Source organism: Talpa europaea (assembly GCF_964194135.1).
Source record: "Talpa europaea genome assembly, chromosome: 7".
NCBI lineage: Eukaryota > Metazoa > Chordata > Mammalia > Eulipotyphla > Talpidae > Talpa > Talpa europaea.
Window position 1 is genome coordinate 5,641,970 of NC_140074.1, and position 14,923 is coordinate 5,656,892.

The 14,923-nt window shown below is 45.3% G+C and overlaps 1 protein-coding gene across 8 annotated transcripts in view; it reads right to left on the reverse strand.

The window, feature by feature from the left end:
• The window catches only part of RALGPS1 (Ral GEF with PH domain and SH3 binding motif 1), a gene marked incomplete at both ends in the record, with an annotated part of 184,679 nt that overhangs the window by 112,719 nt on the left and 57,037 nt on the right, over positions 1–14,923 (reverse strand). For all 8 annotated transcript variants that reach the window (XM_084238997.1, XM_084238996.1, XM_084238995.1 and 5 more), the window contains one exon: positions 7,465–7,591. In XM_084238997.1, coding sequence (XP_084095123.1) covers positions 7,465–7,591 — 127 coding nt within the window. The remainder of the gene's footprint in view (positions 1–7,464; positions 7,592–14,923) is intronic.

Below are 14,923 nucleotides of genomic sequence, written 5' to 3' on the forward strand. Positions count from 1 at the left end.
GACCAGTCTGCCAGAGCTCCGAAAGGGTTCCCTCCTCTGGTCTATGGCACTGTTTTCAATTCTTTTGCTAATTGAGAAGATGTTTGAGATGGGTCAGAGGGCAGCTTCTGCCTGCCTGCTGGGCCCTAGAGAGGAGCAGAGGCCTCAATCTGGGGAAGGGGAACTTGATCAAAGGCTCTCCTGGGCTCGGAAGGGAGGCCAGTGTGGCCAGAGGTCAGAGAGCAGCAAGGGTACGGCCCACTGGCTCTGGACGGGCACTCCAAAGTCTGCATGGCGCTGGGAGCCTCCGTCCACCCTCTGCTGTGCTTCCCCGGCTCGCAGGGCCAATTAGGGAGACTGGCAGGGGAAGGCTGGGGGCGGGGGAGAGGCTGGGGAGCAGAGGTTTGGGGCCAGGCAGTCAGCTGAGGCTTTCAACAACCAGAATGTATCTGTGGAACAAATGAGTATTCCTGGGGGATTCCTGGAAACACGTGGGGTAGGGAAAAAAAAAAAAAAAGGTTGGAGGGCCTCCCCAGCAGTGCAGCGGGCTGAGTGCAGCGCTGTGAGGCTGTCCGCAGCCTGTGCAGTGCCAGTTCGATTTCCGGCCGGCCAGGGAGAGTCCCACATGGCGCAGCGGACCTCTCCTGCCGCCCGCTGCTCCCCTCAGCAGTGTACTTCGGTCCTTCTGCCTGTTCTGCTCCCCACTCTGTCTCTGGTGAATCCTCTTACCCTCCCGAGCCTCTGGCTTGTACCCCAGCTATTGTATAAATAAAAAATAAATCTTTTTTTTTTAAAAAAAAAAAAGGTTGGATTTCCTGCATGGAGAGTGGAATTTTTTTCAGCTGGGCACTGAAGGACAAGACCACCCTGGATCTGGTGAAGCTGGGAACAGCAGTAACCCTGACTGTTTGGTCCCAGGGTGGCGGGGTAGTAGCGGCAACAGCCACTGAGGCCCATGCTGAGAAGCAGGTGCTCTGGCACCGCTGCCAGTTCAAGCCCCCGCCTCCTGGAGGCAGATCCCAAGAGCGTGTGTCCCTTCGTCTCTGCTTTGAGAGCCCATGGTTCAATGTCCATGGGATTCTCAAAGCCAAAGTACCTGTCTCCAGCAGGAATGAGGGACAAGCTCGCCCACCGCTGTGCTAGGTCTTCCCAAGACTTTGGGGCACTGTTTTGAAGGGCTCCCCCGCCCCTCTAGCAGCATCTGAACACAGTGACACACCAGAGCCTTCGCTTCACCCCTCCCTGGTCTTTCCTCCTCAGCTTGACCTCCTTGAAGCCACGTGTGCCTTGGGCGAGGTGGGATGTGTTCATGCAAATCCAAGCCAGCCATGCCCTGGCTTACTTGCCGGGGCTCCCTCCTGCTCTCAGCATCAGAACCTGAGCTCCCCACTCCCAGCGTGCAGGCCGCGAGTGACCTCAGTCCTCCCTTCCACTCCAGCGGCGTCTTGTGACACACGCCCCCTCACTCCCTGCTCTCCGGCCAGTTTCTCCAACAAACATGTTTTCCCCACATCGGGCTTCCACCCAAGCTGCTGTCTTTGTCCAGAGTGCTCACCTCCCGCCTCTTCATCCCATGTAGTCATCCTTTAGGGCTTCCCTCCAGAAAGCCCTCCACGGTCCCCCAGGTTGGGCTGGGTTCCCCTTTATTTGCTCCTGAGTCTTTTCCTTCCTGATGCTCAGCTTGTCTTAGCTTTGTACTCCAGGCTGGTCATCAGGAACGAGCCATGAGCTCTACCAGACTCAAATGGCGTCTGGCCAGCCCATCGCCTGAGGACAGGGCCTCTGATCCTTGGCGACCAGCCGCGAGGATAGCCCCCCTCTGCAGCAAGCAGAGCATGAGCCTCTCTCTCCTCATGCTGTTCTGGGGGACTTGGGGTATCAGCAGAAACACCTCTTTTTGACCATAACCACTTGTTTTCTTAAGTCCTAGACACCCAAGAGTTTAGCTCTATTTATTTTGTACTCAGAAACAACTTACTTTGATTTTTAACGTCAGAGATCATATTTGACAATAAAGTCTTACTTCCATTTTAAAATGGAAGGGTTTGCTTGCTTGAAGGAGTCGTCTACAGAAACTGACTTTACACATGGGAGGTCTGGGTAGATTTTTCCAGGAATGTCTTCATGTTCTCTTACTAGTCAGAAATGTCAGAATGCCTCCTTTTGTTCCTTGGAGATCAGAGTTTTCCACAGTGTCTACAGTTTCTTTTAGAATCTGTTCTAAACCTTTTCTAAAATCCATTATATTCCTAATTTTACTAAACTATTCCCTAGAAGGACTTACAGGTAGTGAAAAATCAAATATCCTCTAAGCCAATAAAGCTATTTAGAAACAAACAGTGTGGCCGTTCTTCATGGCTCTTTGCCTACTTTTGTTATTTCCATCTGAACTGGGGGTTTACCAGAAGTTGCCATAAAAAAAAAAAAATTAAACTGCAAATAACTGAATCTGTTTTCACACTCTGAGGTAATAGGGAAGAAGCTTTTTGATAGAAAGAGTCCTATTTTTAAAAGGTAGTCAGTTTTTCCCTTAGTGTTTTTTAAAATTGTGTCAGGGGAGACTCTGGGTGCAGCCAGCCGGCTCCTAGGAGCTGCACAGAGGAAGCAGGGAGACACCCATGTGGTGAGGCAACCGCTGGCCCAGTGTGGGGGCATCCCACATGGAGCAAGAGGCATGCGTGTGAGCAGGCCCAGAAGCCAGTACCCTCCACAGAGGTTTAAAAGAATCATCACAAAAATAAAACCCTTCATTGGTATCAGAGGCCAGTGACTGCTGAAGCAAGGTTCCAGGCTTGGAGCGCTGGAACTCACAAAGCTGCCTGACAGGCCCTCCCCGGGAAAGACCCATGGTGGGGACTTTGCCAGGGGAAAGAAATGGTTTCAGACATTTTTTCCTATATCGTACTTTCCAGGAATTATGTAACTATTCCGCTTAGATAAACAAATCCGTCCCCTGACAGGTTGGGTTTTCAAGAGGAATCCAGCACTGAAGCTGCAAATGGACTTGGGCAAGGTCTGTGCGCAAGATCAGGCAGGCGGGGCCTTGGCTGCCATGGGGGATGGGCCCACTGAGCCTCAGCCTGGGATTCTGCTTCCTTCTCTTTAATGAACACGACACCCCCACGGTAAAGGGGGGCCAGTCACCCCGTTTTCTCCTTTGACTTGTGAGTGTCAGGAGCCATTCTGATGCCAGTATGAGAAACGCAGTCCTGCGGGCTCTAGGGGAGGGGAGTCCCTGGAGGGTGCAGGGACAGGCGCTGGCTCAGCTGGGCTCGCTCAGAGGCTGAAGCAGGAGACCCAGGCACAGGCCCTCAGGAGGCCCTGCTAGGAAAAGGCAGGTGAGAGGAGGTGGCGGAGGAGAAGGAGGTCTGTGTCTGTGCTTGAAGTCCAGAGTCTGGATAGTCAGAAATTCAGGCCACAGAAGGCTTTGCATCCACTGTAGGCGGGACCTTCCTAAGAAGAGTCACCCTGGCGACACGCAAGAAACCACTGGCCGACAGCCTAAGGGCACACATCTGGGTAACAGGCTTGGTCAGAAGAGGGAAGTGGTTTTGGTCCAGTTTGCCTTTGACCAAGACCTACTGGCCATCGCCACCGGAAGCCAACGACAGCACAGCTGTCGCTCGTGATCATGCTTATGGGCGAGAAGAGGCACAGATCCCGGAGCACCGAGGCAAGGCGGACCCGTGGACTGCGCTCAGCTAGCCTCACCCTAATACCATCCCTCACCCCTTAATTGTTCAGCCTTTGCAACGTGGGGATGGGCTCAGGGGTTGTGCGTATCAACACGCCTTCCACCTGTGGATCTGAGATGGGGATCCCCAAGCACGCAGACACTGCAGCTTACCACAAGCAAAAAGAAGAGAACAAGGACATGATAAAGCAGGAAAAAAACAACGCACAAAATGGTATTCAATTCAGTAACAGGACATAAGACCACATGTGAAAGAATCAGACTCCCTGAATAAAAGACTAGATGTTTTGGGGTCCAACAAATTCTGTTTACAAGGATGATGCCTAAAACAAAAGGACTTGAAATATTACAATTCAAAGTGTAGTCAAAGACATAAAATCAGTGCGAATGAAAAATGAAACAGATTTCACAGAATATCAGACTAAGAAGTAACAGCAAACAACAAAGAGCATCAAGATCATTTTGTGGGATGAACCTACTTCACAATGAACCTACAGCTGTTATAACCCTTTATACACTACCTAATGTAAGGCGGAAACCACTAAAAATGCAAGGGGACTCTGACATATATTTCTGTCCTTACAGACCAAATTACAACAAATTAATAGCTTGAATACTATAATGTAATTAGAAGAGTAATCTGAGAGGTTCACCTTGGTTTCAGCACCCGTGAACATTTGCAAAAACTGATGTTATATTATGCCACAGACAAACCTCAAATATTTTCAGAAAACTAGAAAGTGTATATATGCATCACATAGTATAAATGAGTGTAAAAATATTTAGAGAGAAAAATATGTTTTTAAAAACCCAAGCCAGGGCCTCCCTGGTGGCACAGGCGGTTGAGCGCAGCACTGTGAAGCTGTCCGCAGCCTCTGCAGCGCAGGCTCAATCCCGGCCGGCCAGGGAGATATCCACATGTGGCAGCAGACCTCTCCTGTCACACCCGCTGCTCCCCTCAGCAGTGTATTTCAGTCAGTCTGCCTGTTCTGTTCCCCACTCTGTCTCTGGTGAATCCTCTCACCCTCCTGCACATCTGGCCTCTACCCTGGTTCTTGTATAAATAAATTAATCTTAAAAAATAAAACCCAAGGGCCTCCCCTGGTGGCGCAGGCAGTTAAGCGCAGCGCTGTGAGGCTGTCCTTAGCCTCTGCAGCACTGGTTCAATCCCAGACGGTCGGTGACGATCCCACATGGCAAGGCAGACCTCTTCTGTCTCGCCTGCCGCTCCCCTCGGCAGTATATTTCGTCAGTCTACCTGTTCTGTTCCCCACTCTGTCTCTGGTGAATCCTCTCAACCTCCGCGAATCTGGCCTATACACCGGATCTTGTATGAATAAATAAATAAATCTTAAAAAAAAAAAACAAGCCATTCCTAGCAATGTTACTTATAATAGCCAAAAAAGGGAAATAACTCAAATGTCCATCAGATGACGAACAGATAAATAACATGTGGTATGTCCACATGCTGGGATATTACTTGGCAGTAAGAAGGAATGAAGTACTGTTGATGCTCTGTAACAAATGAACCTCCAAAACACGATGCTAAAGGAAAAAAGCCAGTCACGCCACACCTCACACTATGTGACTCAACATATATGAAATGTCCAGAAAAAAGCAAATCTATGGAGACAGAAAATAGATTAGTGGTTGCCCACAGCTGGGAGTAAGGGGCTGGGGAGTGGTAGCTAGAAGCAAAAGGGAATGAGTAATGATGGATATGGGGTTTCTCTTGGGGATTATAAAACTGTTCTAAAATTGCGCTGATGGTTGCACATCTCTGCAATACACTAAAATCCACTGAACTGTATACTTTAAGTGGGCTGCATGTGAATTATATCTCAATAAAGTTACTTGGGAAAAAACTCAAGCCCTTGAAAATTAAAAAAAATATTACCTTAAGTAATAAATGAATAAAAGAATAATAAATTGAACTATGATTACAACATTTAAGGAGTATCACTGAGGATACAACACACAGGGTACAACAAAAGTTGCAATTAGAGGACAATGTATAGCCTTACCTAGTTCCCATAATAAGTGAAAAGAATAATATATATAAATGAACCAATAATTAAGCAAAGTATTTAACAGAAATAAAATAAGGAAAGCAGGTGAAATAAATTATAGAAAAATAAGAAAAATTCCATATTTCATCAGTTTAGGCTGCCATCTATTATAAGATGCACCATTATTTTAAGTATCTCTAAGAAAAACTGCTGCCAGTTAAACGCTATCTCAGCACCTTGTTGCCATCAACAGAAAGGTCCATCCTAATTTCAAAGGTGTTAAAAAGTGATCAGAAAAAAACACCTCCTAAACTGATGGAATAATCAGAAAGCAGAAAGATTGTGGCTAAAGAACAGATATAACATTTAATTCACTGGAAAGGCCTACAGAAAAACCTCTGACAGAGCAAATTAAAAAAAAAAGAAAGAAAAATCAGGAATGCAAACTATTAGGAATACAAAACAAATATAACCACACATGTGTAGCAGGTTAAAATTTACAAGGTAATACTCTATAAGATTCTATAGTAATAAAATTTATATAATGAGGGGGGGAAAACCCACTGATTTTGAAAACTTGGATCAAACTTTCCATTAAAAGTAAACTTTCCAAATAGACTTTTAAAGCATTAGAAAATCTAAATGAACAATTGCACGAGGAAGAAATTTAAAAGTTGTCAAAAAACGTGATCTCAAAAAAATTGTGCTAATCCCTGAAAATGTTAGGGGTCACTTCTAAAATACCTTCATTTCCCTTGTTATTAATACTATTTTAGATCACAAAATGATAGAACTTTTTTTCCCCATAAAATTAGCATCATGCTGAAACTCATACTGTAAGAAGCATTTCACCCATCACACTGGCAAGATGAAAAAAGGAAAAAGAGACCAGCCACCTGAAAAGGCACAGTATTTGTTCACGGCAGGACAGACAGCTTCATACCCTTCTGCTGAAAATGTGAGTCGACACAACCTTTATGGAGAGCATTTTGAAAATATACATTAAAAGGCATAAAATTTTGCATAAGTTTTGACCCCATGATCATCCCTCTAGGAACTTACTGTAAGGCAAGGAAGGCAATGATCATAACTGTGACATAGGAAGTTGTGGCAACCGGTACGTCCAATGTAAAATTTTAATAGCAAACACGCAGAAACCACTTAAATGTCAAGACTGGCGAGCAGATTCAAGTTTGACGAATTTATCTGAAGGGACTGAGTCTCCTACAGAAATGCGGGTAATTACATTAAATGTTCGCGATAAATGTATTTTATATGCACCCAAATGACCGAAAGGACAAGAAGCAAAACAGTGATCATCTCTAGGTCGAATGACAAAGGATATTAATTTCTTCTTTTTAATTTCTTCAATGAACATGTATTCTCTCTAGTCAGAAAAATCATTTTGTTGATGTAAATCTTATAAAATATATTCATAATGCCCTGAGAGCCAGAACAGAGAGAACTGGGCCCAAGCTCCCCCAGTTTGGGGGGTGAGGTGAACCTGAAGAGTCATGTCACTGTCACTGTGACCTCTGGGCTGCAGGCTGGGGGCTCACGGGCCGCTCGTGTAAAAGGCAGACGAGCCCTAAGGTCCAGGCCTCATCAAGCTTCCCGTCCTTGGGAAATACCAACAGCCTGTTCCAGTCCAGGGCCCCGGCCAGTTACCTCTATCCGTGGGCCACGCCGCTTCCTGAAAAGTGCTCAACTAGAAACCAGACACATCTTATTTGGCACTGGAGCAGGTTTCTCAAGAAATAATAAGCCAATCGCGAGTCCTACCTAGGTAGGGAATACTGGGGACCATCTTCAGGCTTCGGATATATTCTCGAGTCCGCTTGTAATTATCTTCTTTAGACATCAGGTAGTCCAATTTCTCAAAGGTGGTCTTGTCTTTTCTATTCAAAAGCTGGAGTGAGAAGAAAACAGAGTGTATGAGAGAGAAGAGAAATAACCAGAAGGAGCTAAAGAGAAAGGGCCACTGCGCCAAGACGAAGGGAAACTCCCTGAAAGGTGTGGCTGCGGTGTGCCAGGACGCAAAATGATTTTAAGGGGCTGTTTCACACAGAGGTGGCAAGTTTCATGGCCTCAATTTGGGGAAATAGCCTCTGATGCTATTCTCTACCACGCCAGAACCCCCTGCATACAGCAAGCAGCTCAGAGACTCCAGCAAACTCAAGGCCACCCCAAGTGATTTCACAGCTACCTCAGCTCTCTTTTCTCCAAGTCCACAGCCACTTGCGCTTTCCTCTACTTCTCCATTGCTGGATTACAGCAAGAAATTTCACAGTTCATGTGTATGTGCTGCACACAGCCAGGCCATCTCTCCAATCCAGGCTGTGTCCTCTGGATTCCCTCCTCATCTACTGCTCTGCAATATTCACCCTGGGTGTGGGATTTTAACCAAAAGAAGCCAGACTTCTAAGGGGTGACTTAATGAAGCAAATACAGGATGAGCAGGTAGGTCCGCACGGCCCAGAGACCAGAGACAGCTAGATCTGTCTGTGAAGTGGCTTTCCACAGAAGGGCTCTCACTGTGCACAGGAACCTTCTTGGAAAGGAGTAAAAACCTGAACACCTGGCTCTCCAGACTGATGCTAAGGACTCATGTTGCCATCATCCTGCATGCCCAGGTCAAGGCCCAGTGTCCAGAAATGGCCACAGAAAGTGGCATTGAGGAAAGGGGTCTAGACCAGGAGGCCAGACATGTAAAGAAACACAGTGGAGAGGACTACATTTGGCACAGCAGTGTGGCTGGTGCTGGGTGCTCCCCCAAGTTTAGCTTCCAGGACCCAGTGACTGTGAAATTTGAGATCAATGGCTGGATCCCAGAGGTAGGAAACTGGAACATGCTTGGTCAGTTTTGGTGTTGAGCCCCTGATGGTCTGTGCAAGGATCTGGAACAGCAGTCCTGCCTTGCCCATTAGACAGAGGGAGGCCAATGTTCAACAGCCCCATCCTACAGCAGATACAAGTGGAAACATGACAGTCCAGTGCCCAGGGAAACCAGGACCTCGATACAGAAGGATCCCAAGGGTTATAAATACATTGCAGATCCCAACACCTGGGTCTATAGACCCAGACTGAGGCCAGGAACCCCTGCCTCCCAATTCTTCAGTCCTCAGCCTCTGGAGCCACAGAGAATGTAGCCACGTATGGCCTGGCCAAGCAGTGACAGCTCACGGACTTCAGGGAATAAAGGCAAAGGAATGAGCTGAAAGAAGGTCCAAGTGCTGAATGTTTTTTTCCCCCATTAAAAAATTCAGGACACATCAGGGTGGGGATGCTACACAGATGCTAAGGACAGCAGCTGCACTGGCTTGCTAATTTGAGGCTGTTATTTATCACATCAACAACTGGACAGGAAGTAACACCATCTCCCATTTGCTATTTATAAAGCAAAAAACAAACCATTCATCTGATCTTTACATAGCCCAATGACAAAGGTGGGCCCAGGGCTGTTGTCTCTATTTCAGGATTAAGTGAGCATTCTTGAGGATGAATACAACAGAGAGACATACATTATAGCAGTATGGCAAGTTAAATAGAGACCAAGAACTCTGACAAATAATAAACTATGGGCAAGGAAAGTGTCAAGGAGAGCTATAAAAAGGGGGGGGGCATCTAAAATGAACATTTAAGCATTAAATGAAGAACATAAATTCAAACTGGAACCAGATAACTCCAGCTGTGAACTGCCCCATTGTGAAATTGCACAGGTCCTTCACTCCCTTAGCCAGGAGGTCATCTCTTTATTATGCAACCTACATCCCCAACTGAATTCTTTGGCAATCGCCAGTGTTCATTCAACAGTCAAACAAATCCTTAATGTTATCCTCATGCAAACTGCAGCTGAGCCTTTACTGGTGCCCAGTGCTTCTCTGGACCCAGTTAGGAGACTGCCATTGTCCCCTGCCATGTTGAGCCCATCTGTTTAATCTGTCAGTGCTTCTATGCAGGGCATCACGGAGGTGATCACCTATGTCCTGACATAAATATTCCCAGGCCTAGCCCTGAAAGTCACCCTAAAGATTGGCCTTAAATGAACAACAGAGGTTCTTTCATAGATTGGAATAACCAAAGGCAGCTACATTTGCACGCTTCTTAAATTTGAAGCCAGCCTCCTGAAGTCACACCTCCCTTTGTTAAACTTGCATCTACACACATACTCCCTGCCAACCACCCCCTCCAACACACATTCAGAAGGCCTGGATCTGGCTGACTTCATTCATCTGCTCCAATCTGTGCCCACAAATGAGGTTCAGGACAGCATCAAATCTCTCAACAGCAATACACAGGACACTAGAAGACATAAAAAACCCAGAACACCTATCTCCTATGAACTAATTGAGAACTTCCTCTAGCAAAAAGAAGGAATAAGCCAGGAACAGAAAGAAGGAAAGGGAGGTTCTGCGATGACAGATGCGCAATGGGTCTGGAGACCACTGGTCCACTTCAGATCAGCTCTGGAAGAGATAAGAAGGCTTGGGAAGAAACCTGATAGGATGGCATGTTGTGGGGGAGAAAATAAGTATATTTGCTATATAGCAAAAGACAAAATAAAGACAATTTAAATATTTTATATATAAAATCTGGTAAAAATTTATTGCACACATGAATATATATGCAAAGATATATATTACATATATATCATATAGATAATATATATATGTCATATATCTGATAGAAGATAGTAAGAATTTTTTTTAAGGGAAATAGAAATTCCAGGGAAATGAAAAAGTATTTCAAAAAGGACATGTTATTCATGGCTTACTACTTGACTACTTGGTGGGTATGCTGTGATGACTTCTATTTGTGAAGGTATGAACCTATACTCCTAAAATATACACAAGTCTTGTAATCAACATTACCTCAATAAATTTTAAAAATGTAAAAAATAAGGCATTAAAGGGAACAAAAAAAGAGAGAGAACCATATTTACACATTCCAAAAATGAGAACGTTGGATACTCATTTTTTTTTTAATAGAGGCATGTTTTATTTATTTATTTATTTGTTTGTTTATACATGCACTGGGTACAGTCAGAAGCGTGGGAGGGTGAGAGAATCCACCAGAGCCAGAGCGGGGAGCAGAGCAGGCAGAAGGACCGAAGTACACTGCCGAGGGGAGCAGCGGGCGGCAGGAGAGGTCTGCGCGCCATGTGGGACCCTCCTCGGGTGGCTGGGGAGCAGCCGGGGATCAAACTTGCGTCGCAGAGGCTGCGGGCAGCTTCGCAACCCAGCGCTCAACCGCTGCGCCACCGGGGAGGCCCTGGATACTCATTTAACAAAGTGATTTAATTATAGCAACATGAGTGTTTTTGAAGGAGGAGGTAAGGTGGTTCAGGAAAACTTCAACATTTATCATACAAAGAAGTCACCAAAGATTTGAAACACTGTAGCAAAAGCACATTGGTGCCAATGTGGCAGTAACTGTCTGAAGAATGCACTGAATGGCCATAAGTGGCTGCCTCTGGGGAGAAAATGGGGCATGGAGACGGAGCAACAAGTGTTAGTTGTTAGCTGTCTCAGGACTTAGTGAGTTTTAGAATTAATGTGCATGTATTATGCCGGCAAATTTAAGATTTAATTTTTTAATATAGTGTTTGTTTATACAAAAATTAACATTTGCTTATACGTGTTTTAAACTTTTATTACAAGTGGAGCCATAAATTGAAAACCTCATATGAATTAAGCGTCCTTTAGATTTTAGAGTTTATGGGAAGACTCAGAAACCATGAGAACTATAGACAAGGAAATAATTCACCTACCTGACTGAAACAAATGCTAAAACCATGCATGCTCAGAAAAAGAGGTAAGTAAATAAGATTAAGGAAAAGTTTACTAACTACAATAGGCAACTCCATTTCTAGCAAAATTTAGAGGTCTCAGGGCACCCTAAGATTTTCTTCCACCGTATTTTTTTGTGATCGTATCGAGTGGTGTAATTACAATGCCTCTCAGTCAGCAAATGACAAATCTCACGAAGGCAGCTGGTATTCCATTCCCTGCATCTGCTATGGTTCCTGACAAAGAGGAAACACTGCCTACCTATTTGCTGAATAAAAGTATAAAAAAAAATAACAATGGTGACTTAAAAATCTAATTCCTTGGGAAATTTTGAACACCCTAATAATAATTATTAGGTAAAAGAAGAAATAAAACCAAGATTTTACAAAACACAAATAACGAGATTTTATGCTACACTAGGTGAGGCAGCCAAAATCGTATTGAGAAGAAAACACATGGTCTTAAATTTTCATAATTAAATAGGTAAGAACTAACAAAAATGAACTAAATCTGCCACCAAAGAAGCTAGGAAAATGGGGGCAGGAAGAGTAGGAGAAATCGATAAACAGACAATTAGAAATCAACATGTTAAAATTAAACACCAAACCTACAGAAATGCTCATTAAACCCAAGACCTCATTTTTAAAATGTAAATAAAACATGTAAGACCTCTAACAAAAAAGTCAAAAAGCAAAAATATACAACCTTCAGATCTGGAAAGGGGCCATAACCACATGTGTAAGTGAACTAAAATTACAAGGTAAAAATCAAATCCTTACATATTGATTTTAAATACTTGGCATATGCCGAGTATCAGCTTCAAGGGATTAACAGGACTCATAAGCCACAGGGTCAAAGGCAGGAAGGTCACAAACCTAGAAAAGTCAGTCACGCTCAGACACTTCGCTTGCTGTGCTTTGAGAGTCTATGTGTGACACTTGAATTTGACTAGCGATGAAAAATAAATCCTCTTCCAGCAAAATAGTTCAAATCTGGAAACTGTCTCTATGAGAGAAACAAAGCCCCTTCAAATCCCCTTTATAAGGATGTTGGTATCTTGCTCCCTTGCCTTGAGAACAACATTTCTTGAGATGTGGAAATGCTTTTCAACAAAGAGTCTGTTGCTCCAAATATGTTAAAACTGGCTCAAAAGTCTATTTCAATTGCAGTGTCTACTGTTGGTAATGGAAAGAATTTTTAGTGCTGTGGGTAATCTATGGGCCAATGCGTTCTGCAGACTGAGTATGGCATCAGTAAAGAAAAGAAACTAGGGCACTTTTTAAAAGGAATTTTTAACCTCTTTAGAAACAAACTATCCGTTTCTCAGAGAGAAATAAACTGTAGAATCACATATTTAAAGTAAAACATAAGTTGCAATAGAGACTGTCATAAGTAACCAAGGGGAAACCAGCCCTTTGAATATGGCAGCTGAACCTATTTGCTTGCCGCGAAGGCCATTTTAAACTCCATACAGCCGTATATTAACTTGTAGAAAATGGAGTGATGCAAATAATTCGTGTCTTTAGAAAAGCAATTTAAGTCTCATAGAATGCCAGTGATTATCATCCTAGGAATACTGATCTTGGATCCTTTGGGGTTATTTCAGCATTCATTACCTGACTGTAGAAGGAGCTAGTCTGGAGTCTCTTTTGATACAACTGTAACTTTCTGGCTCTCTCACTCATTCATGACACCATTAAAGTGATTAACAAACAAAAAAATTAAATGATTTCACTCATTAAATAAAATCTTTGACAAATATTCATTTTACACTTATACAAGTCATGACTTTACTTTTGTAAGAAACTATCCTGTAATTGTGTACATGTACACGCCTATCTACATCACACATGCACAGGCACTCACTCACATGTTCACAGGACATGATCTTGTAGGACGATTTTACCAGTTGCTTCCAAACATTCCCTAAGACTTTTTTTTTTTAATGGCACTCATAGCGACCCTGGCAGACATTCCCACAAAGCCCCGAGAGTGGAGGCAGGAGGCTGAGCAGGGACTCCAGATGGAAGCTGGCCACGGGCCTGTCCTGGGTGCAGAGTGAACCTAGGAGGATGGGGAGTCAGGCACCAAATGTGCAACCCCACTACTGATGCTGGCTGAGTAACGAAATGGGCGAGCTAGGGCAAGCAAGGGTCAGCAACACTCCGAGAGGGATCCAGAAGGGCAGAGCAGCTCCCAGTAGAGGGGAGAGACTTCAGGAAGAGGGTCCTGGAGAGTCTGGAAGGATTCCAACCAGCAGAGACAGGCCTGGCGAGGCCCCAGAGGGTGAAGATGCACCACAATTGCCTGGAAGTGGGGGCACAAGGCTGCTCCAGGGGCCACAGTTGGGCAGGAATGCAGGCGAGTGTCGCTTTGGACAAGAGATAAAGGCGAGAGATGAAGACTTGCCACTTGGCAAAGTGTGTTTTTGACTTGGCCACTTGGCTACCGTGGACATGTGATGACCATTTTACTGCTGATTCTGCTTTTCCGGACACTTCAACTCAGCTTGCAAACAGGGTGCCAATCACAAGCAGCTAAGCATGAACAGCGAATACCAATCGAAGGGGAAAGAATGAGTTGGTTGTGGCAGTGTTTGGGCAGGAAATTCCTCTGGCCCACTCTTGCGTGCACACGACCTTGCGTTCTGGGTTGCTGCGGGCAGCAGAGTCCCACTGGCCCAGTTGAAAGGGTTATGGCTTGTGTTTTAGAACCAGGAAGGAGGGAGAAGCATTTACTACCATCGCCCAGACGCCTGCCCTGGGTGCTCTGCACTTGGCGAGATGCTTGCAGCCCCAGGTTTATGCCAGGCGCCCTCCTCCTAAAGGCGAGTTCCCTCGAAAACATCAACCCCTATACCAACCCTCTCTCATCCACGCTCAGTATCTCCCTCACTCTAAGGGGCCACCGACCATCAGGGCTAGAAACCCAAATGATGGTTAAAAGGTGGCCGACAAGGTATTATCATAAAATGGGAAGTGGTGAAATGGCAGGTGAAGCAGCTCAGGGAGCACATGGCTGTATCGGAGCCACCTGCTCTGGGGTGTTGGAGGAGGAGGGGGCGGGCGGGAGGTGCTAAGTGCCGTCTTTAACGGGGGAAGTGGGAACACTGGAGCCACTTGGGGGAGACCACTCCAGAAGTGGTGCGAGGAGGGACTAGAAAAAGTAAGCCCAGACCGCCCCTGGTGGCGCAGGCGGTTGAGCGCAGCGATGTGAAGCTGTCCGCAGCCTCTGCAGCAAGGGTTCGATCCCAGCTGGCTGAGGGGAGATACCCACATGGCGCGGCAGACCTCCCCTGTTTCGCCTGCTGCTCTCCTCAGCAGTGCTTTTGGTCCGTCTGCCTGTTCTGCTCCCCCCTCTGTCTCTGGTGAATCCTCTCACCCTCCCGCGCATCTGGCCTGTACCCCAGTTCTTGTATGCATGATAAATCTTTAAAAAAAAAAAAAAAGAAA